Below are 22,794 nucleotides of genomic sequence, written 5' to 3'. Positions count from 1 at the left end.
CTTCCTGATATACATGGCACAGTCTGAGGCATCCATATAGCTTTTGGGTTGGGTAACATGGCACAATAGCACAATTTGATTTTCAGGGATAGTAGCTCTCCCCTCCTCGTCATCATTTCCACAGGGCTTCCTTCACATTTGTTTCCATTCAAGCTGTAGCAGGGTTTTGGCAACAGGGATCATGGTTCTGGTGCATTAGGAGAACATTCTCCTTGCTAGCAAGGGAAGAGCTTCCTGTGGCAAGTTGCACAGACTTTCATCCCAATCAAATACATCTACTGCGGTGAGTGACCATGGGTGATATGGGATCTCGTGAAGGTTTTTGGTTCTTTGGTTTGGTGCAGCCTGGGCACATTGCATGATGCACATTTGGACATCTGTATGTTGCCATATGTTGACGGCCATCATGTACTTTTATTTGCTTTGTTGCTTCCATCCCTAAGTGACCTTGCTGCTCAGTGTAGTATTTCTACAGAGAGAGAGAGGGATTAGGAACCATTAGCCACACAATATCAGTCCATCTTGCAATGTTAACTCCTCTCTCAAGGGATTAAAAAGTGCTGAGCTCATGGGGAAGCTGTTTCTATATCACAGGCCATCACTTCATGATGATGTTGCAGAGTGTTTCCAGGTGTGGTTTGTTTGCAAGGCAGCTTTGAGTTCATGAGGTCTCAACAATGGCAGCACCTGGATTCTTATAATGTTGATGTCCTCCCCACAGTCAAAATGTTCAGTGGTGGGTAAGTAAGCCCTGAAAAGGGCATCTGCTAAGTATTATTCCTTACCACACTTGTTGATCACATGGAGGTTGTGTCATTGGAGCTTGAGCAGCATTTTATGCAGGCTTGGAAATGCACTATGGAGGGGTTTTTGAGGATGTTTCAACAGAGGCAGCGCAGCTTTGAATGAAATTATGACATGTCTGACAGACGAAGGCAAAGAGTTTCTTCTCAATCTGGACAAAATGAAATTGTGTCCCTGAGCGCCCACTCTTCTGCCTTTCTGGATGCACACTGCTCCAAGTCCATGCCAAGACGCATCTGTTGAAAGCACTACAAGTATTTAGACATTGAAATATTGTAACACTGGAGGGGCTGACAGCAGATCATTGAGGCTGTTGAATACAGCATTGTGCTGCTCCTGCCAATGCCAATTCTGCATCCTGCTGGAGAAATTGGCACAGGGGTCCATTCATTTCATTATAATGAACTTTGCTAGTTAATTTGCCCTACTGAGAAAGCATCTTTGCCATCAGGAGTGGACATGTGCCTTTGTCTTGTTTGAGTCCAACTTCACACCATTGGCAATCAGCAGGTGGCCCACATAGTGGACCTCACTGACTCTGAATCAGCATTTGCCAGGGTTGAGTTTCAAATATATTGTTCTGATTCTGTTGAGAACCAGGTCTAGACGGTCGTCATGCTTCTCCACAGTGTTCCCCCAAATTAGAATGTCATTATCTATGATCTTTGCCCTGCAAAGAGTTTTCAGTTATTTATTTCATTTATCAGTGTCACCAATGGGCTTACATTAACACTGCAATTAAGTTACTTTGAAAATCCCCTAGCAGCTGCACTCTGGCATCTGTTCGGGTACACTGAGGGAGAATTTAGCATGGCCAGTGCACCTAACCAGCATAACAGACTGTGGGAGGAACTGGAGCACCCAGAGGAAACACATGCAGACACAGGGAAAATGTGCAGGCTCTGCACAGTGACCCAAGCCAGGAATCGAACCCGGTCCCTGGCGCTATGAGGCAGTGGTGACATTTGGAAGACCTTGCTACCGGTAGAGATACCATAGGGCCTGTGGAGAAAACTGTATCTGCCCACTAGAGACATGAACATGATAAGCTTCAAAGATTGTTCACCCAGCAGGATTTGCCAAATTCTGCATTTTGTATCCAAAATGCTGAATACCATGGCATTGGGCATGTTTGCTTTGACCTGTTAAACTATCTTCATTGGATTGTCTTTGTTAATGTGAACTTAGTTGATACTGTTGTGAAAGGGGAGGTTGATCTCCTCTCTGAGAACTAACACTCAACCATTCAAAGACCTTGCCTCAAAACCTGTTACAGTGTGCGAGAAGTGGTAGTATCTGCGCTTCAGCAACTTTTAGTTGTAAAATCAAAATAACTACCCGAGACTCACTCTATAAAAGAAACAAGTAACACTTTATTTTTTTAACTAACAGTGAACAAGTTAACAAAACTATTAATAAATTGAGTAAAACTCTAATGGAATGTTGTTTAATACAATTCCCATTTATTAACAAAAAAAATTTCTAGTCACTCTCAAAATAGAACCAGATTTTATATTCCGGAATCTTCTGTCTTCTTTGTTGGTACCTCACTAGCTGTTGGTACTTTTGCGATTGAGATGAGACTTTCTTTGAAGACATAAATGCAGCTATGAGAGATTTAGCAAGTCTCGCTCTCTCTTCCTGAAAGCAGAACTAAGCTGTTACTCGGCAGGTGGCAGGCGTTCTTCTACCAATTGTGCCACTGCTCCCGTCTTTTATGCTCCTGATGACGTAACATCCCCACAATAGGATTGGTTTACAGTTTACAACATCAAATTCAGATCTGATAGGTTGCTGTTATTCAAATTATTAAATGTTACTTAAACTGATAGGGCAAACTTCAAAAACAACTGATAAAAGCAAATTACTACGAGAAAGAGTCATCTGGCCTCAAAACGTCAGCTCTATTCTCTCCTTACAGATGCTGCCAGACCTGCTGAGATTTTCCAGCCAGCATTTTTTCTTTTGGTTTCAAAAACAACCTGTTGTCTTGGCAGCACTACTGCCTAAGCTTGCACTACAATGTTTTGCTCTGTGCTCTCTGTGTACTGCATTTTGCCCCTGCATCCATTTTTAAAATACCATTTTTTAAAACACAACCATGAAATTTTACAACTTTTAGCATTTTACAATTTTTAAAATAGTTTTACAAACACTAACTTCACAACAATACAAATTCTGATTCTGCCAGCTTTCTTCAGGTGGTAAAAGAGGTGGAGGAGTAACATTGTTAATCTAGGGTAACTTAACAGCTGCTGAAAGGCATTTTGAGTTGGATCTGCCTACTGAGGTAATATGGGCTGAAGTTAGAAATAGGAAAGGATCGGTCACGTTGTTAGGAGTTTTCTATAGGCCCCCAAATAGTAATAGAGATGTGGAGGAGGAAATGGCAAAGCAGATTATGGATAAGTGCAGAGGTCACATTGTCTCCGCTCTTCCCAGTTCAGTTGGCCCGACTCCAGCTGACACCTGACCCCAACAATAAATCATGCCTTGACAGACACTTGTTCCTGAGGCAGGTTGGCCAAACCTGAAATTTTCTCACTCCCACTACCGATCTCAAGGTTGAAAATTCAGGCCAACTTCTCAATTAACATTATGTGCAATAAGTAAAACTGATATGTAAAACAATCAGATGTTTTGAAAAAATGGATTGCATAATTTAGATCAGCAAGCACCAATAATCTAACTTACATAAGAATTTTCAAACGAACAAAGTGATTAGTTGTGTTCTTTTTAGCAGCTCTCTATACAGATTAAATATGTTTTTTACATTATTCTGTGGGATGTGTATGCCGCTGGCTGGACCAGCATTTATAACCCATCCCTAACTGCTCTCAAGAAGGTGGTGATGTGCTGCCTTCTTGAACTGCTGCAGTCCATGTGATGTGGGTACACCCATAGTGCTGTTTGGGAGAGTGTTTGCAGGACTTTGACCCAGAAATAGTGAAGGGATATTTTTCCAAATCAGGATGGTTAGTAGCTTGAAGGAAAACTTGCAGGATGCAGTGAGAACACCACCTGCAAGTTCCTTTCCATCAGCTTACCCTGGTGCTTTGAATTGGTGGAGGTTGCAATTTTGGATGGTGTTGAAGGAGTCTTGATGAGTTTCTGCAAAATAGCTTTTAGATGTGCCACTGTGCATCAGTGAATGTTGAAATGGTGGATAGGGTGCCAATCAAGCAATTGAATGTTTGTAGATGTGGTGCCAATCAAGCCGGCTTTTTGTCCTGGATTGTGTCAAGATTCTTGAATGTTGTTGGAGATGCGCTATATGAGATAGAACATAGAACATTACAGCACAGTACGGGCCCTTCGGCCCTCAATGTTGTGCCGAGCTATGTCCAATCCCAAGATCAAGCTATCCCACTCCCTATCATTCTGGAGTGCTCCATGTGCCTATCCAATAATCGCTTGAAAGTTTCTAAAGTGTCCGATTCCACTATCACAGCAGGCAGTGTATTCCACACCCCAACTACTCGCTGAGTAAAGAATCTACTTCAGACATTCCTCCTATATCTCCCACCATGAACCTTATAATTATGCCCCTTAGTAACAGCTACATCTACCCGGGGAAATAGTCTCTGCACGTCCACTCTATCAATTTCTCTCATCATCTTGTAGAGATGTGCTATATGTGTAATAACCAGCTTATCAATAATATCGCAGTCAAACAGATCTCTGTATTCCAGCATCATTAGTGCTTATTGCTGTATGGTGTGCATGCCCAGCCCAAGTTAGATTAGGCCTGGTGGAACGCTGTCCTGCAGACACAGCTGTTGTTTAACATTTTGGTGAACTAGATGGAATTGGAACTTTCTCTGTGTGCAGTCCAAGGTGACTATGCCTTCTGTGCATATGTCTGCCTACCATATAGGGCAAGATTTACTTTGGTGGGATTGAGTGCCAAACAGGACTTGATTTCTTCAGTAGTGGCTTTGACAAAACATTTTGCCCCTCTATCAATTTTGACTCTGTTTGGCATTGTTGCAAGCAATGTTGAACTTTGTGAATATTTCACCTTCCTCAGTGATGAAGTCAACACTTTCACAGTAGATTGCTTCCAGGGGCTCAAGTTTTTGATTGATCTCTAGCTTATTCACTTTGTTTATACGCTGAACTTTGAAAAGGTAGCTGGCTGCAGCATGTCTTGTGATGGTAGCTGGTTGACAACTGGTAAAGTGATTCCATTTACCACTGTTGCAGTGCTTGTTAAATGGAAAGCATGTGCTTTTTTTTGTTGGTGCTGATCGTTGCAGTTTGAACAAGGGAGTGTTACATACTGAAAAGATTTCAACTTCTCTTAATTCTTTTGTGCACCTCTCAGACTGTTCATTCAACATTCAAATATTAAAGGCAGTTTCCAATGTGAAGTTTTTCTCTGTGAAGTAGCTGTTTAATCATATTGTTGCTGTGTTCCACACACTCTTACAAGTTCACCTGTGAGAGCACCAAATTCACACTTTTTTCCTAGAATTTTCAATATTGAATCAATATTCAATATTGAAGTGTTGAAATGTAGTCAATATAATGTGTATGTGTAATAGTGCTGTAAAAATGACTTTTTTTGCACTGTTTGTAATTATTGGATATGTCATTTTGTAATGGCTTATTTGAGAGGTTTTATGAATAAAGTATATTTTTGAAATTAAAAAAATGTCAAGCAAGGGAGAGGTGAGTTGCAATTCTTTTATCCTTTTATCTGTATAAGGGCAATATGGCAGTTAGGGCAGCGGCATGCTCCTCCTGTCAGATGTTGTCAATTAGGGAGCAATCTAATGTCCCAGGCAACTTTGTCTGTAGGAAGTGTGTCCAATTGCAGCTCCTCACAGACTGCATTGTTCGGTTGGAGCAGTAGGTGGATGCACTGTGAAGCATACAGGAGGCAGAGAGTGTGATAGACACTAGTTACAGGAAGGTTATCACACCACAGGTTCTGACAGATAGATGGATGACTGCTAGGAGAGACAGGTAGGTAGTGCAGGACTCTCCTGTGCCTATTCCCCTTTCAAACAGGTATACCATTTTAGATGCTGTTGAGGGGGATAGCCTGTCGGGGAGATACCAGCAGTAGCCAGGCCTGTGACACCACAGTGTTCTGCTGTGGGACAGGGTCGGGCAAAGAGTAAGCAAGCAGTAGTAATAGGGAACTCACTAGTTAAAGGCACAGACAGGTGTTTCTGTGGCCACAATCGAGACTCCAGGATGGTCCGTTGCCTCCCTGTGCCAGGGTCAAGGACATCTCTTAGCGATTGCAGGACATTTTTAAGGGGGAGGGTGAGCAGCCAGAGATCGTTGTACATATTGGTACCAACGACATAGGTAGGAAAAGAGATGAGGTCCTGAAATGTGAATATAGAGAGTTAGGCAGAAGGCTAACGTGCAGAACCTCGAAGGTAGTAATTTCAGGGCTACTACTGGTGCCACATGCTAGTGAGAGTAGGAATCGGAGGATTAGGCAGATGAATACCTGGCTTGAGAGCTGCAGAGGGCAGGGATATAGATTTTTGGATCATTGGAATCTTTTCTGGGGAAGGGCTAATCTGTTCAAGCGGGATGGGCTACACTTGAACTGGAGGGGAACTACCATCCTGGCGGGGAGATTTGCTGGAGCCATTTGGGATGGTTTAAACTAGTTTGGCAGGGGGTTAGGATCCAAAGCAGTAGGGAGACAGAAGAGAAGTTTGAGGACAGCACGGAAGTTGAAGAGAGCACATTAAGTACTAAAGGCAATGTCAGTAATCCCAGTATCAGACAGAAGCAAGGGAAGTCCAGATTAAACTGCATTTATTTCAATGCAAGAGGCATGACAAACAAGGCAGATGAACTCAGGGCATTAATGGAAATGTGGGACTGGGATAATATAGCAATTACTGAAACATGGCTAAGGGAGTGACAGGACTGGCAGCTTATTGTCCCAGGGTGCAGATGCTATAGGAAAGATAGAACAGGAGGTAAGAGAGGACAGGGAGTTGCACTTTTGATTAATGAAAGCATCACCGCTGTATTGAGAGGGGATATATCCGAGGGTCAGCCACTGAGTCTGTATGGGTAGAACTGAGAAATAAGAAGGGGGAAATCACTTTGACGGGAGCAAATATGGAAGCAGATTACAGATAGCTCCAATGATTTGGATGAGAATACAGGAGGCATGGTTAGTAAGTTTGCAGACGACACCAAGATTGGTGCATGGTGGACAGTGAGGAAGATGATCTCCAATTGCAGCAGGATCTTGATCAATTGGGCCAGTGGGCTGACAAATGGCAGATGGAGTTTAATTTAGATAAATGTGGGGTGATGCATTTTGGTAGATTGAACCAAGGCAGGACTTACTCAGTTAATACTTGGGCTTTGGGGAGAGTTACAGAACAAAGAGATCTAGGGGTACATGTTCATAGCTCCTTGAAAGTTGAGTCGCAGGTGGACTGAGTGGTGAAGATGGCATTCAGCATGCTTGGTTTCATCGATCAGAACATTGTATACAGGAGTTGGGACGTCTTGTTAAAGATGTACAAGACATTGGTAAGGCCACACTTGGAATACTGTGTGCAATTCTGGTCACCCTATTATAGAAAGAATATTATTAAATTAGAAAGAGTGCAGAAAAGATTTACTAGGATGCTATTGGGACTTGATGGATTGACTTATAAGGAGAGGCTGAATAGACTGGGACTTTTTTCTCGGGAGCATAGGAGGTTGAAGGGTGACCTTATAGAGGTCTATAAAATAATGAAGGGCATAGACAAGATAGATAGTCAATATCTTTTCCCAAAGGTAGGGGAGTCTAAAACTAGAGGGCATAGGTTTAAGGTGAGAGGGGAGAGGTACAAAAGTGTCCAGAGGGGCAATTTTTTCACACAGAGGGTGGTGAGTGTCTGGAACAAGCTGCCAGAGGTGTTAATAGAGGTGGGTACAATTATCTTTTAAAAAGCATGTAGATAGTTACATGGGTACAATGGGTATAGAGGGATATGAGCCAAATGCGGGCAATTGGGGTTAGTTTAGGGATTTAAAAAAAATAGAGTGGCATGGACAAGTTGGGCTGAAGGGCCTGTTTCCATGCTGTAAACCTCTATGACTCTATGAATCTAAGAAGCATAGAATTCCATCAGTGCAGAAGGAGGACATTTGGCCCATCAAGTCTGCAATGACCACAATCCCACCCACGCCCTTTACCATAACTCCACATATTAATCCCGCTAATCCCCTGATGCTAGGGTCAATTTAGCATCGCCAGTCATCCTAACCCACACATCTTTGGACTGTGGGAGGAAACCAGAGCACCCAGAGGAAATCCACACAGACACGGGGACAATGTGCAAACTCCACACAGACAGTGACCCGAGGCCAGAATTAAACCTGGATCTCTGCTGCTGTGAGGCAGAGTGTGCACCACTGTGCCATTGTGCCACCCAAACAATACAGATACATACTTTGAATGTGTGTCTGTATTGATTCATTGGTTTTCTGACTAGCAGTGTTAATAGCTTGTCTATCCATGATCACATTTTTATTGGTGCAGAAACTTGTTCACATTTCTTTTGTAGTACCTCAAGTGTCTTCTTGGTCTTACCCCCGCCCCGGGAATGTGAAAGAATTTGATTTCTGCTCTGGGTGTGGGCCCATTTGGTTCAGCAACATGTAGGTTTGGAATTTCTTTGGCTTGTTAGACAGACTAACTTAGCAGAATATGCACCATTCCTTCTTGAACTTTTTCTGTTGCCAGTGATGTTTTCATCAAATGAAAGTAGGTTGATGCAATGGAGTCGTTGTGCTCTCACAGCCAGCCCTTGATACCAGGTAATATATGGAGTTGCACAGTAATAGAACATAGAACATAGAACACTACAGCACAAACAGGCCCTTCGGCCCACAAGTTGCGCCGATCACATCACCTACCAACCTACAGACCTATCTATAACCCTCAATCTCATTAAACCCCATATACTCATCCAGAAGTCTTTTAAAAGACCCCAGCGAGTTCGCCTCCACCACCACTGACGGCAGCCGATTCCATTCACTCACCACCCTCTGAGTGAAAAACTTACCCCTAACATCACTTCTGAACCTCCCTCCCCGCACCTTAAATCTGTGTCCTCTCGTAGCGACCATTTCAAACCGGGGAAATAGCCTCTGAGAGTCCACCCTATCTATTCCTCTCAACATTTTGTAAACTTCTATCAGGTCGCCTCTCAACCTTCGTCTCTCCAGGGAAAAGAGTCCCAGCTCCCTCAACCTAACTTCATAAGGCATGCCTCCCAGTCCAGGCAACATCCTTGTAAATCTCCTCTGCACCCTTTCAATAGCTTCTACATCTTTCCTATAGTGAGGCGACCAGAACTGCACACAATACTCCAAATGAGGCCTGACCAATCCCTTGATTAATGAAGGCCAGTACACCATACGCCTTCTTGACCACCTCCTCCACCTGCGAGGCCGATTTAAGAGTCCTGTGGACCCGGACCCCAAGATCCTTCTGCTCCTCAACACTACTCAGACTTCTGCCCTTGATAGTGTACTCGTTCATCCCGTTGGTTCTGCCAAAATGGACGACTACACATTTATCCGCGTTGAAGTCCATCTGCCACTTCTCCGCCCAGTCCTGCATCCTATCTGTGTCCTGCTGCAACTTTTGCCATCCTTCCAGATCATCCACAACACCACCGACCTTCGTGTCATCAGCGAACTTACTTACCCATCCCTCCACTTCCTCATCCAGGTCATTTATGAAAATGACAAACAACAAGGGTCCCAGAACAGATCCTTGAGGCACTCCGCTGGTGACTGACCTCCATTCAGAAAAAGCCCCATCCACAACCACTCTCTGCCTTCTGCAGGCAAGCCAGTTCTGGATCCACAAGGCCAAAGGCCCTTGGATCCCATGCCCTCTCACCTTCTCAAGAAGTCTTGCATGGGGGACCTTATCAAACGCCTTGCTGAAGTCCATGTACACTACGTCCACGGCACTTCCTTCGTCAATGTGTTCAGTCACATTATCGAAGAACTCAACTAGGCTTGTAAGGCACGACCTGCCCTTGACAAATCCATGCTGACTATTCCTGATCATGTCAAACCTCTCCAAATGTTCGTAAATCTTGTCCCTCAGAAGCCTCTCCATCAGCTTACCAACCACTGAGGTCAGACTCACCGGTTGGTAATTTCCCGGGCTATCTCTGTTCCCTTTCTTAAAAATAGGAACTACATCTGCAATCCTCCAATCCTCTGGAACCTCTCCCGTCTCCATTGACGACGCAAAGATCATCGCCAGGGGCTCTGCAATCTCTTCCCTCGCCTCCCACAGTATCCTGGGGTACATCCCATCTGGTCCCGGCGACTTATCTACCTTGATAGAATTCAAAAGTTCCAACACATCCTCCTCCTTAATATTCATGTACTCAATCCTTTCCATCTGCTGCAAATCCATAACAAAATCTCCCAGATCGGCTTCCACCGTGAATACTGAGGCGAAGTACTCGTTAAGCACCTCCGCCATTTCTTCTGGTTCCACACAAACCTTTCCCCCCTCACCTTTTATAGGTCCTATCCCTTCTCTTCTTATCCTTTTACCTTTCACATATTTATAGAAGGCCTTGGGATTCTCCTTAATCTTACCCGCCAAGGTCTTCTCATGACCCCTTCTGGCTCTCCTAATTTCCCTTTTAAGTTCCCTCCTACAGTCCTTATACTCCTCAAGATCTTTAACATCTCCTAATTCCCTGAACCTCTTGTACACCTTCCTTTTCTTCCTGACTAGGTTCAACACATCCTTTGTGCACCACGGTTCCCTCGAGCCACCAAAACCCCCTCGTCTCATTGGAACGTTGTCATTCAGAGCTCCAGACACACATTCCTTGAATGATGACATTCATATTCTTAAACTGTGTCCTCTGGTTCTACAAGTTGAACACCCTTGTGGTATCTACAGAATCAAATACACTCAGGATCACACATGTTCCAATAAAATTACCCTTCATTCTTCTAAATTCAAATGGGTATAGCCCCAATCTGTCCAATCTTTCTTCATAAGCTAGATCTCTTAACCCAGGAATGAATTGAGTGAATCTTCTCTGTACAGCTTTTGATGCAATTATATATTTTTTTCAAATAAGGAAACCAAAATTATCCATGGTATTCTAGATGTGGTCTCACCACGGTCCTAAACAGCTGCTGTAAAACTTGCCTAGTTTTATATTTCACTCTTTCTGCAATAAATACCAACATTCCATTTGCCTTCTGAATCACAAATTTTGAGAGCTGGTGCAGATATGATGGGCAAAATGGCCTTCTTCTGCACTACAACAATTTTGTGATTCTGCGATCATATGTACCTGTATGCTAACTTTCTGTGATTCATATACCAGGACACCCAGATCCCGCTGTGCCACTGAGTTCTGAAATCTCTGTCCATTTAAATAATATTCTGTCTTTCTGTACTTCTTCTCAAAGTCAATAAGTTTACATTTTCCCACATTTTACTCCATCTACCAAATTTCTGCCCACTCATTAACCTGCCTATATCCCTTTACCACCTCTCTTACCTTTTATTGACAACTTACTTTCCTATCTATCTTGGTGTAATGGGCAAATTCAGCTGCTATACTTTTGGCCTTGTCATCCAAATCATTGATGTAGATTGTAAATAATTGTGACTGCAGCATTGATCCCTGTGGATCCCTGATCCAAAAGCTACTTCCTATTAGGCAGTCCTTCAGGATCAAGGATGACTTGCTTTCACTATATTCTGATGGGTTCTGAGATGACTGTTGAGTCCAGTGCACAATCTGCAGACTTTTTCTCTTTTGGGGCAGTATGTTTGAAGGGTTGGGTAAGTGGTCTGTTTGGAGGCTCCATTTGATGCCTCATCTTTGGCTTCGGCACATTCTTGATGAAGTCTTGATGTGTTTGGTGCTTTCCTGAATGAACCTTCTCCATTTTTGTTGATCACAAGCCAGGTTTTCCCATCTCTTCAGGGAGACCATGAGAACATCTCAGATTGTTTCTGTTGTTCTTCTCAGAGTCTCCTGCCATCAGTCACCAAGTTGTAAGTAGAACATTTGTCTCAGGAGTCTAGTATCAAGCATGCAAATGACATGTTGCACCCAGCAGCACTGGTTTTGGGTGATTAATGCCTCGATGTTGGGCATATTGGCTTGATGTCCCTGAATCTGGAAGATGTTGTGAAGGTTTTGCTTCTAGTGTTTTGAGGTGCCTACTGTTGGCCTTCCAAGTCTCCAAAGCATGTAGGAGTGAGGGGATCCCTGCTGCCGGTAAACCATGATATTAGCCTTGGGTCCTGGTTCTCAAATACTCTTTTCCTCAGTTGACCGAAGGCTGAACTGGCATGTTAGAGGCAAAGATGAATTCATCATCTCTAGCAGCTCTGTTACTAGGATCTCCAGTGCCACACCAGTGAAGCTAGAAGCCCTTTCTCCTCCTTTGTGTTCCATTTCAGCCAATGTCAGTACAGGTAGAAGGTAGCAGCTCTATTCCACCGAAACTATTCTTCAAGGGGGCAGACTGCCTTTAAGATTTAAGATTCTAATTTGTGAGATCAGCACACGCAGATCTTCTCCCTGCTGAGCATTTGAGCAGCACAGATCCCACTTAAACTGTTGCTGCCATCAGCTACAAAGAGGCAGCAACAATGTGCTGCCTGCCTCAATGGCTGTGAATCATAACCTCCGCACCCCAAAAAAGGTACAGAGCAATATGTAGTCCTCAATGTTTACCACTCAAAAACATAATGATTACACTCAATTAGATGATTGCTGAAAAATAATTCATTCAGGCCAATGATGATTATTCTTTTTTTTGTAGAAGTTTCTAACTAGCTTTCATCAGTTTTTATCTCTGGTACCACAGGGACAATGAGATGTGATATTTGTGAACAGCTAACATTCAACCACTGACGCACACTGATGGTATTGAAAGCTGCTTTTGAGACTTCAAAGTCAAGCTTAATCTTCAGGGAAATTTCAGGATAACAAATCTACCCCAAACGAAAGCTGTTAATGTTGGAAATGTGGGAATCGTTGAAGGCATATGAGGAATTACAGTAAGAAAGTTAGCACACTGAATTCACAGCTTTCTACCCACTATTCCCATTGATGGAAAATGGCATGAGCAACAGATTGGTTAATAAGTACCTACCTTATCATATGCCTCACTCGCGGTTTAGCTAATAGCTCAGAACTCTCACAAATGGCATCTGTAATTATAGGCCTTCACTGGATTTTAAAACCTCTTCTTACCAAAGGGAGGATACATTTGTCTTTGAGGAAGTACAACAGAGGTTCACTAGACTTGCTGCAACAAGGCATGATTTTGTAGACTAAAGCATATACTCCCTCAAGAGGTGATCTCATTGAACCATATAAACTCTTCAGGAGTTTGACTATGGTAGGTGTTGGAGGAAGTTTCTGTTCATTGGGAAAGCGAGAATTAAGAGTCAGAGGCTCAGACCTAGGGGTTGGCCATCTGGAACTGAGAAGACGGGAAATTGCTTGAATCAGAGGTGGATTTTAGAACGCTACACCCCAGAGAGGAGTGGTTGCCCAGTCTAATCAATGAGTATATTTAAGAGATAAATTGATAGATGTTTGTATATAAAGGATATGGAGTGGTATGGGAATGTGTCATTGAAGTAGATCAGCTGTGATGGCAGGCTCAAAAGGCTGGATGACCTTTCTGAAAGTGAACAATCCCTGTATTCAATGTTCTGACCAATGCAACCAAGCATGCCGAATGCCTTCTCAAAACACCTCAGAACACTAGAGAAGTACCCTCAGCAAAACCTTCACAATATCCTCCAGACTCATTGACAACAAGCCAATATGCTCAACATCGAGGCATTAATCACTCAAAACCAGCACTGCTGGGTGCAACATGTCATTGGCATGCTTGACACCAGAATCCTGAAACAACTGTTCTATTTAAAACGTGGTAATTGATGGCAGGACACTCTGAGAAGAACAACAGAAACAATTTGGGATGTTCTCATAGTCACCCTGAAGAGGTGGGAGAACCATCGTTGTCCTGACAGGCAAGACAGAGGAACTAAGGGCATTGATGGGTACATAGAAGTGGGATATTATAGCATTTACTGAAACATGGCTAAGAGAGGGACAAGGCTGGCAGCTTAATGTTCCAGGATACAGATGCTATAGGAAAGATAGAACAGGAGGTAAGAGAAGAGGGCGAGTTGCACTTTTGATTAGGAAAAGCATCATAGCTGTACTGAGAGGGGATATATCCGAGGGTTCAGCCACTGAGTCTATATGGGTAGAACTGAGAAATAAGAAGGGGGAAATCACTTTGATAGGGTTATACTATAGGCCCCCAAATAGTCAGCAGGAAATTGAGAAGCAAATATGTAAGGAGATTACAGATACTCCAAGAAAAATAGGGTGGTAATAGTGAGAGGTTTTAATTTCCCCAACATTGACTGGGATAGCTATAGTATTAGAGGGTTGGATGGAAAGAAATTTGTTGGGGGTATTCAGGAGGAATTTCTCATTCAGTATGTGGATGACCCGAATAGAGAGGGGACAAAACTTGACCTCCTCTTGGGAAATAAGGAAGGGCAGGTGACAGAAGTGTTAGTGAGGGATCACTTTGGGACCAGTGACCATAATTCTATCAGTTTTAAGATAGCTATGGAGAATGATAGGTCTGTCCCAAAAGTTAAAATTCTAAATTGGGGCAAGGGCAATTTTGATGGTGTCAGGCAGGAACTGCCAAAAGTTAATTGGGGGAGTCTGTGGGAAGGCAAAGGGATGTCTGGTCAGTGGCACGCTTTCAAAAGTGTGTTAACCAGGGTTCAGGATAAACACATTCCTCTTAGAGTGAAGGGCAAGGCTGGCAGAAGTCGCGAACCCTGGATGACTCGGAACATTGAGGCCCTGGTCAAGAAGAAGAAAGAGGCACATGACATGCATTGGCAGCTGGGATCAAGTGAATCTCTTGAAGAGTATAGGTGGTGTAGGAGTTAAGAGAGAAACCAGGAGGGCAAAAAGGGGACACAAAATTGTTTTGGCAGAAAAGGCATAAGAGAATGCAAAGAGCTTCTACAAATACATAAAGAACAAAAGAATAACAAGGGAGAGAGTAGGGCCTCTTAAGGATTAACAAAATACTCTATGTGCGGATCCACAAGAGATGGGTGAAGTCCTAAATGAATATTTCTTATCAGTATTTACTGTTGAGAAAAGCATGGATGTTAGCGAACTTGGGGAATTAAATTGATACCTTGAGGAGTGTACATGTTACAAAGAAGGAGGTGCTGGAAGTCTTAAAGCGCATCAAGGTAGATAAATCTGCAGGACCTGATGAGATATATCCCAGGATGATGGGGAGGCTAGGGACAAAATTGCAGGGTCCCCTAGCAGAGGTATTTGAATCATCGATAGTCACGGGTGAGGTCCCTTAAGATTGGAGAGTGGCAAATGTTGTGCCTTTGTTTAAAAAGGGCTGCAGGGAAAAGCTTGAGAACTACAGGCCAGTGAGCCTCACATCTGTTGTGGGTAAATTGTTGGAAGGTATTTTGAGAGACAGGATCTACAGGCATTTAGAGATGCAAGGACTGATTAGAGACAGTCAGCATGGTTTTGTGAGTGGAAAATCATGTCTCACAAATTTGATTGAGTTTTTTAAAGGGGCAACCAAGAAAGTAGATGAAGGCAGTGCAGTTGATGTTGTCTACATGGACTTTAGCAAGGCCTTTGACAAGGTACCGCATGGTAGTTTGGTGCATAAAGTTAAATGTCACAGGATCTAGGGTGAGGATTCAAAATTGGCTTCTTGACAGAAGATGGTTGTAGAGAGTTGTTTTTCAAACTGGAGGCCTGTGATCAGCAGTGTGCCTCAGGGATCAATGCTGTGCCCACTGTTATTTGTCATTTATATTAATGATTTGGATGAGAATATAGGGGGCATGGTTAGTAAGTTTTCAGATGACACCAAGATTGGTGCATGGTGGACAGTGAGGAAGGTTATCTCCAATTGCAGCAGGATCTTGATCAATTGGGCCAGTGGGCTGACGAATGGCAGATGGAGTTTAATTTAGACAAATGTGAGGTAATGCATTTTGGTAGATTGAACCAGAACAGGACTTACTCAGTTAATGGTAGGCGTTGGGGAGAGTTACAGAACAAAGAGATCTCGGGGTACATGGTCATAGCTCCTTGAAAGTGGAATCACAGTTGGACAGAGTGGTGAAGAAGGCAGCCGGTATACTTGGTTTCATTGGTCAGAGCATTGAATACAGGAGTTGGGACGTCTTATTGAAGTTGTATAAGACATCGATAAGGCCACACTTGGAGTAGTGTATATAATAGGTCACCCTATTATAGAAAGGATATTATTAAACTAGAAAGAGTGCAGAAAAGATTTACTAGGATACTACCGGGACTTGATGTTTTGAGTTATAAGGAGAGGCTGGATAGACTGGGACCTTTTTCTCTGGAGCATAGGAGGCTGAGCGGTGACCTTATAGAGGTCTGTAAAATAATGAGGGGCATAGATCAGCAAGATAGTCAATATCTTTTCCCAAGGGTAGGGGAGTCTAAAACTAGAGGGCATAGGTTTAAGGTGAGAGGGGAGAGATACAAAAGTGTCCAGAGGGGAGAGATACAGAAGTGTCCAGAGGGGCAATTTTTTCACACAGAGGCTGTGAGTGTCTGGAAGAAGCTGCCAGAGATAGTAGTGGAGGCGGGTACAATCTTATCTTTTTAAAAACATTCAGATAGTTACATGGGTATGATGGATATAGAGGGATATGGGCCAAATGTGGGCAATTGGGATTAGTTTAGGGGTTTTAAATAAAAAGGTTGCATGGAGAAGTTGGGTCGAAGGGCCGGTTTCCCTGCTGTAAACCTGTGTGACTCTATGACTCAAAGGGAAATCAGTAGGAAAAATGATTAATGGAAAAACTCATGGATCAAGGCATGCTCCCTTCGCAATGTGACTTCAGGCTGGATGAGAACATGCTTTCATTTTTGTTGCTGGTGTCATTGAAAGTCGCTTTTAGTTTTCACTGGACAAGCAGTCAGCAAACCCAGAAATAAAAATCCGGACTGGATGACAGCAGGTCTTCACAGAACCTGCCCAACTGTCCTTCCAATAAATCAGGCAGATTCAGTAAAGGGTGACAAGAACTTTGTCAGGTTTTTCTTTCTAGGCTCCGTGCTCAATTATACAGAATGCCCTGAAATGAAGATGGAAATCTCTTCCAGCGTGATTCATTGAGCACCTTTACTTCCATGTACAAGGCAGATTATGTGGCAAGAGCTCCCTTCTGCTCAAGGCTAAAGTTTCTGTCAAAATCCTTGGTTTATTATTTGCTGTTAATGTTTTTTTTAATTAAGGATTCTGAGAAGTGGTGCGGAAGGAACAAGGCAGTGTTTTCAGAATAAATACTGCAATTGTTATCATAAGTCGGCTGAAGCTTGTGGAAAGAAGCTACTTAATTCTAAGAAATGAGAAATTGTCTAAATGTTGCAACAACGTCAATGTGCCCCACTTAGGTCCATCTCATTGTCCATAGAATCCCTCCAGTGCAGGAAGAGGCCATTTGGCTCATCAAGAACATAAGAACATAAGAAATAGGAGCAGGAGTAGGCCAACTAGCCCTTCGAGCCTGCCCCGCCATTCAATAAGATCATGGCTGATCTGTCGTGGCTCAGTTCCACATTCCCGCCCTCTCCCCATAACCCTAATCCCCTCTCTTATCAAAAACCCATCAACCCATGTCTGAAAAATATTTAGCGAGGTAGCATCCACCACTTCAACGGGCAGAGAATTCCAGAGATTCACCATCCTTTGAGTGAAGAAGTTCGTCCTCAACTCTGTTCTAAACCGCCCCCACCTTTATCTTGAGGCTGTGCCCCCTAGTCCTGCTATCCTTTCTGAGTGGGAAGAGCCTCTCTACCTCTATCCTATCCATCCCATTCATCATCTTATACGTCTCAATGAGATCTCCCCTCATTCTTCTAAACTCTAACGAGTACAAGCCTAATTTATTCAGCCTCTCCTCATAGCTCAACCCCCTCAACTCCGGTATCAGCCTAGTAAACCTCCTCTGCACTCCCTCCAAGGCCAAAATATCCTTGCATAAGTACGGCGCCCAAAACTGCACACAGTACTCCAGCTGCGGCCTCACCAGTGCCCTATACAGCTGCAGCAAGACCTCCCTACTTTTATATTCAATCCCCCTCGCTATGAAGGCCAGCATCCCATTCGCCTTCCTGACCACCTGCTGCACCTGCAAGCTGGGTTTTTGCGACTCATGCAGAAGGACCCCGAGGTCTCTCTGCACCGTCGCCTGCTGCAGTTTTTCTCCACCTAAGTAATAATCCTTCCTACCATTATTCCTACCAAAGTGGACCACCTCGCACTTGCCAACATTAAATTCCATTTGCCAGTTCCTGGCCCATTCGCCCAGCCTATCTAGATCCCTCTGTAGACTCTCCCCACCCTCCGCACAATTTGCCTTTCCACCAATTTTGGTGTCATCAGCAAATTTCGACACCCTACACTCAGTTCCCTCCTCCAGATCATCTATATAAATGGTAAATAACAACTCTCCAAAACAGCATCTTACCCAGGCCCCCTTCCCAATCCCTGTAATCCTGTCCATTTACCATGGCTAATCTACCTGACCTGCATATCTTAGGACACTGAGGGGAAACTTAGTGTGGCCAGTCCACCTAACCTTTGGGAGGAAATTGGAGCATCTGGAGGAGACGTGGGGAGAATGTGCAAACTCCATGTAGACAGCCACCTAAGGCTGGAATCAATCCTGGATCCCTGGCACTGTAAGGTGACAGACAGTGCTAACCATTGTGCTGCCGTCATTGCGGCTGTTTAAGTAGCATGAAAAATGGGCCTTGAGAAGGTTGCGCTTCTGACATACCTTTCCACCTCAACTGCACAAACACAATTGTGTTGGGGTAAAAGATGCCAGATGGAAAGCTAACCTATTTTATAATTTCTAATATGCAAACTAATATTTGTTCTTCCTTACTTCATTTTGCCTACAGAGAAAGAAAAATCTGCTGCATTTAACTTTATTTCCTTTAAATTGTTCCTTGAAAGGTCGGAATATTTAGAAAAAAATTTGAACATCCAAGAATCGATTAGAATGTAAAAAATTAGGACTCATGCTAACACATATGACCCAATGAGCCTGCTCCCCCATTTTAATACAATCATGACTGACCTTTGGTGTCAGCTGCACTTTTCTTCCCTCTCCCCATCTCCCTTGATTCCTTGAGACACCAGAAAACTGATGGAACAATGTGGGCATTAAGTATTAAGTTAAAGCCTGCCTGAATGTATTTTTGAAAACAATTCGTTTCTTTACAGGCACTGCAAATATATTTGGAACAGAAATTTTAAAACTGGTTTGTATGAAGCATATTGCGAGATAGTCCAAAAATATATTCATTCTCCAACCCATTGTCAACAGTTTTGGTGCAGTTTAAAATCCATAGCTCAGATTCCCAGTGCTGAGGTTAATCTTGACTCTGCTGAACTAAAGTTTTATAGCCCTGTGTGCTGGAATGAAAGCAGAGTCCTTTCACGCAGAGTCCTTTCTGCCCTACAAACCATAATTTTAACGATTGCCTTAGCAGTCCAGCCCTGAAGCTTTTGGTCAGGTGTGGTAAGTTGCACACAAGAGTCAACTGAACTCTTTGTACTTATGAAGAAATCTCTCTCTCTCTCTTTCTCCCTCACCCACCTCTCATTCCATCTTCGCCGCACATTAAATTGAAACGGAAACAAATGTATCAGGAGTTTAACATACATAACAAATTTTAAAGCTTTGATAAAGCTAGTTTAATGATAGAATTGCTTGTTTGCAATCTGGATCTCCTGCTGATGATTTCATGAAGTGTTTTAGTAATCTGTTAGCCTCCACTCCTTGGAATATTAACTGACTGCTGATGTTCAGAGAGCCACAATTGCAGAATCATTTGGCTTTCAGATCTGAGAACTTCTTTGAACTTTTAAGTCAGTGCTGCATAGTCTTCTCGCATTCAAGTTTGACAAATAGCTGTTCGTTTCTGAGGCTGAAATGGTCAAAATTGATCTGCAGTGACCGTAAACTAGCCCTGGATACTTCATCGTCACTACATGGATCAGTTACTTAAAATGGTGTCAAATGTTTACTTGCACTGTGTTAGTAATGTGTCACTTACACAACTTGTGTTGTTAAGCTGATGTTCTTACAGCCATTTAAAAAAATGTTTTGCCTAATTTTTTTCTCACCAGTTTGACAAAATAATCAAATTTCTGTGTTCCAATGATGATGACTACAATCCCCAAACATTCTTCTTCTTCTCACCTTTAATGTTTTGTTTACAGTAATGCCACACTGATGATTGCCATTAATCTGTTCTCTTTTCTCCTTCATTTCTTTCTTCCTTCTCCCAATGCCTAAGTAGAAGTGGAACAGAAAGGTAATAACATACCTTAGAAATTAAACATTTACATTCACTGTCATGCAGTTACTTTTAACTTTATGTATGAAAGTATTTTGCTCTTGATTTTGTTGCATAGAGGTTTGTTTAACAAAGTTTAGGTGCACCACCCCCATTCTGCTGCTTTCTAACAGAACATGTACATTTTATTTCACAGCATACACTTTTTCTGCTTCACTAGAAGAGTTCAGATCATAGAAGATTCTGCTTTTCTTCTTGCCCAAAAATAACCTACCCATCTCATGCCTATTCCATTTTGTATTTGTTATTTGCATCCATTTAATGAAAGCTGCTATTTATTTATCTTTTGTTTTTAAACTGGAAGTGTTATTTCAAAGTAAGTCAAAGGAAGTTACTATAAATTGGCAATAGCAGTAAATACTCTAAACTATTACTTCCATCTTATTTAAGAAAAAAACATTTTTTAGTTTCTGGATGTGACAAGTAATTTATTCAATATAATGAAAATTTCATCAGTATTTAGGAATTTCAAATCTTTAATTCTCTTTATTTACGTGTATGGTTTTGTAAATTTTAAGTGGAAAACATCTCCGTATTTAAATTAGTTGGACGATCTTCAAGAAAAATTGAAAAGAAAGTTCAAAGGATTGCACCAGACTTGATCTGTCTTCTGGGATTTTAACAAGTCTATCTTGTCTTCTTTTTCCACAGTTTTCTCATGTCCTGGAATACTTAAAGCAGTGTATCAAATGGACCACTTGTTTGAGTCTGATCACCAGTCAGGAGCCTGGTGCAAAGACCCATTACAAGCTTCTGACAAGGTCTACTATATGCCTTGGACCCCATACAGAACGGATACATTAACTGAATACTCTTCAATGGGGGATTTTATTGCCGGTCGACCAACTATCACCTACAAGCTTCCTCACAGAGTGGATGGAACGGGATTCGTAGTGTATGATGGAGCATTATTCTTTAATAAAGAGCGTACAAGAAATATCGTGAAGTTTGACCTCAGGACGAGGATCAAGAGTGGTGAGGCCATCATAGCCAATGCAAATTACCATGACACATCACCATACCGGTGGGGTGGAAAATCAGATATTGATCTGGCAGTTGATGAAAATGGTTTGTGGGTTGTCTATGCAACTGAACAGAACAATGGAAAAATAGTGATTAGCCAGTTAAATCCTTATACCTTAAGAATTGAAGGTACCTGGAATACTGCTTATGACAAGAGGTCAGCTTCAAATGCTTTCATGGTTTGTGGAATTCTGTATGTGGTGAAATCAGTGTATGAAGATGATGACAATGAAGCCACTGGGAATAAAATTGACTACATCTATAACACTGAGCTGAGTATGGATGGAAATGTGGAAATATCATTCCCCAACTCCTACCAGTACATTGCAGCAGTGGATTATAACCCCCGAGATCATAAACTGTACGTGTGGAACAATTACCATGTTCTGAAGTATTCACTGGAGTTTGGTCCACTCAATGAAAAAGGTATGTGATGTTTTCTTGATTTAAATAGAATAGCTAAATAGATAGATAGAATTCCTACAGTGCAGGAAGAGGCCATTTGGCCCATCAACTTTGCACTAACCACAATCCCATCAAAACGCTATTCCCATAACCCCACATAATTACCCTGCTAGGCCCCCTGACACTAGGGTCAATTTACTATGGCCAATCAACCTAACCTGCACATCTTTGGACTGTGGGAGGAAACCGAAGCACCCGGAGGAAACCCATGCAGACATGGAGAGAATGTGCAAACTCCACATCCACAGTGACTCAAGCCGGGAGTCGACTGGCGCAGTGAGACAGCAGTGCTAACCACTGCGCCATCATGCCGTCCTTGACCCTGTCAGCTTTCGCCATTATGTGGGACAGAAATAACTCATTGCATGCAAAAAATTCTCAAATTTCTCTTGGCTAAACTGGAAAGTTAAACTTCATGCTCCCCTCTTTCTGGGTTTGAACAAGTGAATGAAATTATAATAATTTTAGCACAGCCTACAGCCTGATGTAGATAGAGCTGGACCCCTTTCTAAAATGTTCGAACTTGATGAATGTTGATCTCTCTTTCCTTGTGAAATGTGTAATCTTAGGCTTCAAATGTTTTGTTATCGCAAATTTTTAAAGTTTAAAGATAGTTTATTAGTCACGAGTAGGCTTACATTAACACTGCAATTAAGTTATTGTGAAAACCTCCGAGTCGCCACACTCTGGCACCTGGTCAGATACAGTGAGGGAAAATTTAGTATGGCAAATGCGCCTAACCAGCATGGGATGAGGTCCTTTAGTCAGAACTTGTACTTTTCTTGTGTCTTACCATGTTTTCAGGCTATGCAAAGCACTGTACAACCAATATGTTATTTTAAATTATAGTAAATGTTATGAAAACAACTCTGACATCCAATTTAAACACCTCTGACAACCAATTTAAACACAGCCACATCCAAAAACCAGTGATTTGACACATAACCTTTGTGAACATAATCTTTGCTTGTTTACTGGCTGAGGGAAAAACATTGCCCAG

General features: G+C 42.5%; 1 protein-coding gene across 3 annotated transcripts in view; it reads left to right on the top strand.

Annotated features, from left to right (window-relative positions):
* The window catches only part of LOC145342927 (adhesion G protein-coupled receptor L3-like), a 937,845-nt gene that overhangs the window by 644,601 nt on the left and 270,450 nt on the right, over positions 1 to 22,794 (top strand). For all 3 annotated transcript variants that reach the window (XM_080188553.1, XM_080188552.1, XM_080188551.1), the window contains exon 6: positions 20,958 to 21,755. In XM_080188553.1, coding sequence (XP_080044679.1) covers positions 20,958 to 21,755 — 798 coding nt within the window. The remainder of the gene's footprint in view (positions 1 to 20,957; positions 21,756 to 22,794) is intronic.

The sequence above is a fragment of the Carcharhinus amblyrhynchos genome, chromosome 5 (genome assembly GCF_965287045.1).
Source record: "Carcharhinus amblyrhynchos chromosome 5, sCarAmb.v2.hapA, whole genome shotgun sequence".
NCBI classification, from domain to species: Eukaryota; Metazoa; Chordata; class Chondrichthyes; order Carcharhiniformes; family Carcharhinidae; genus Carcharhinus; species Carcharhinus amblyrhynchos.
This window is presented reverse-complemented; position numbering and strand designations above follow the sequence as displayed.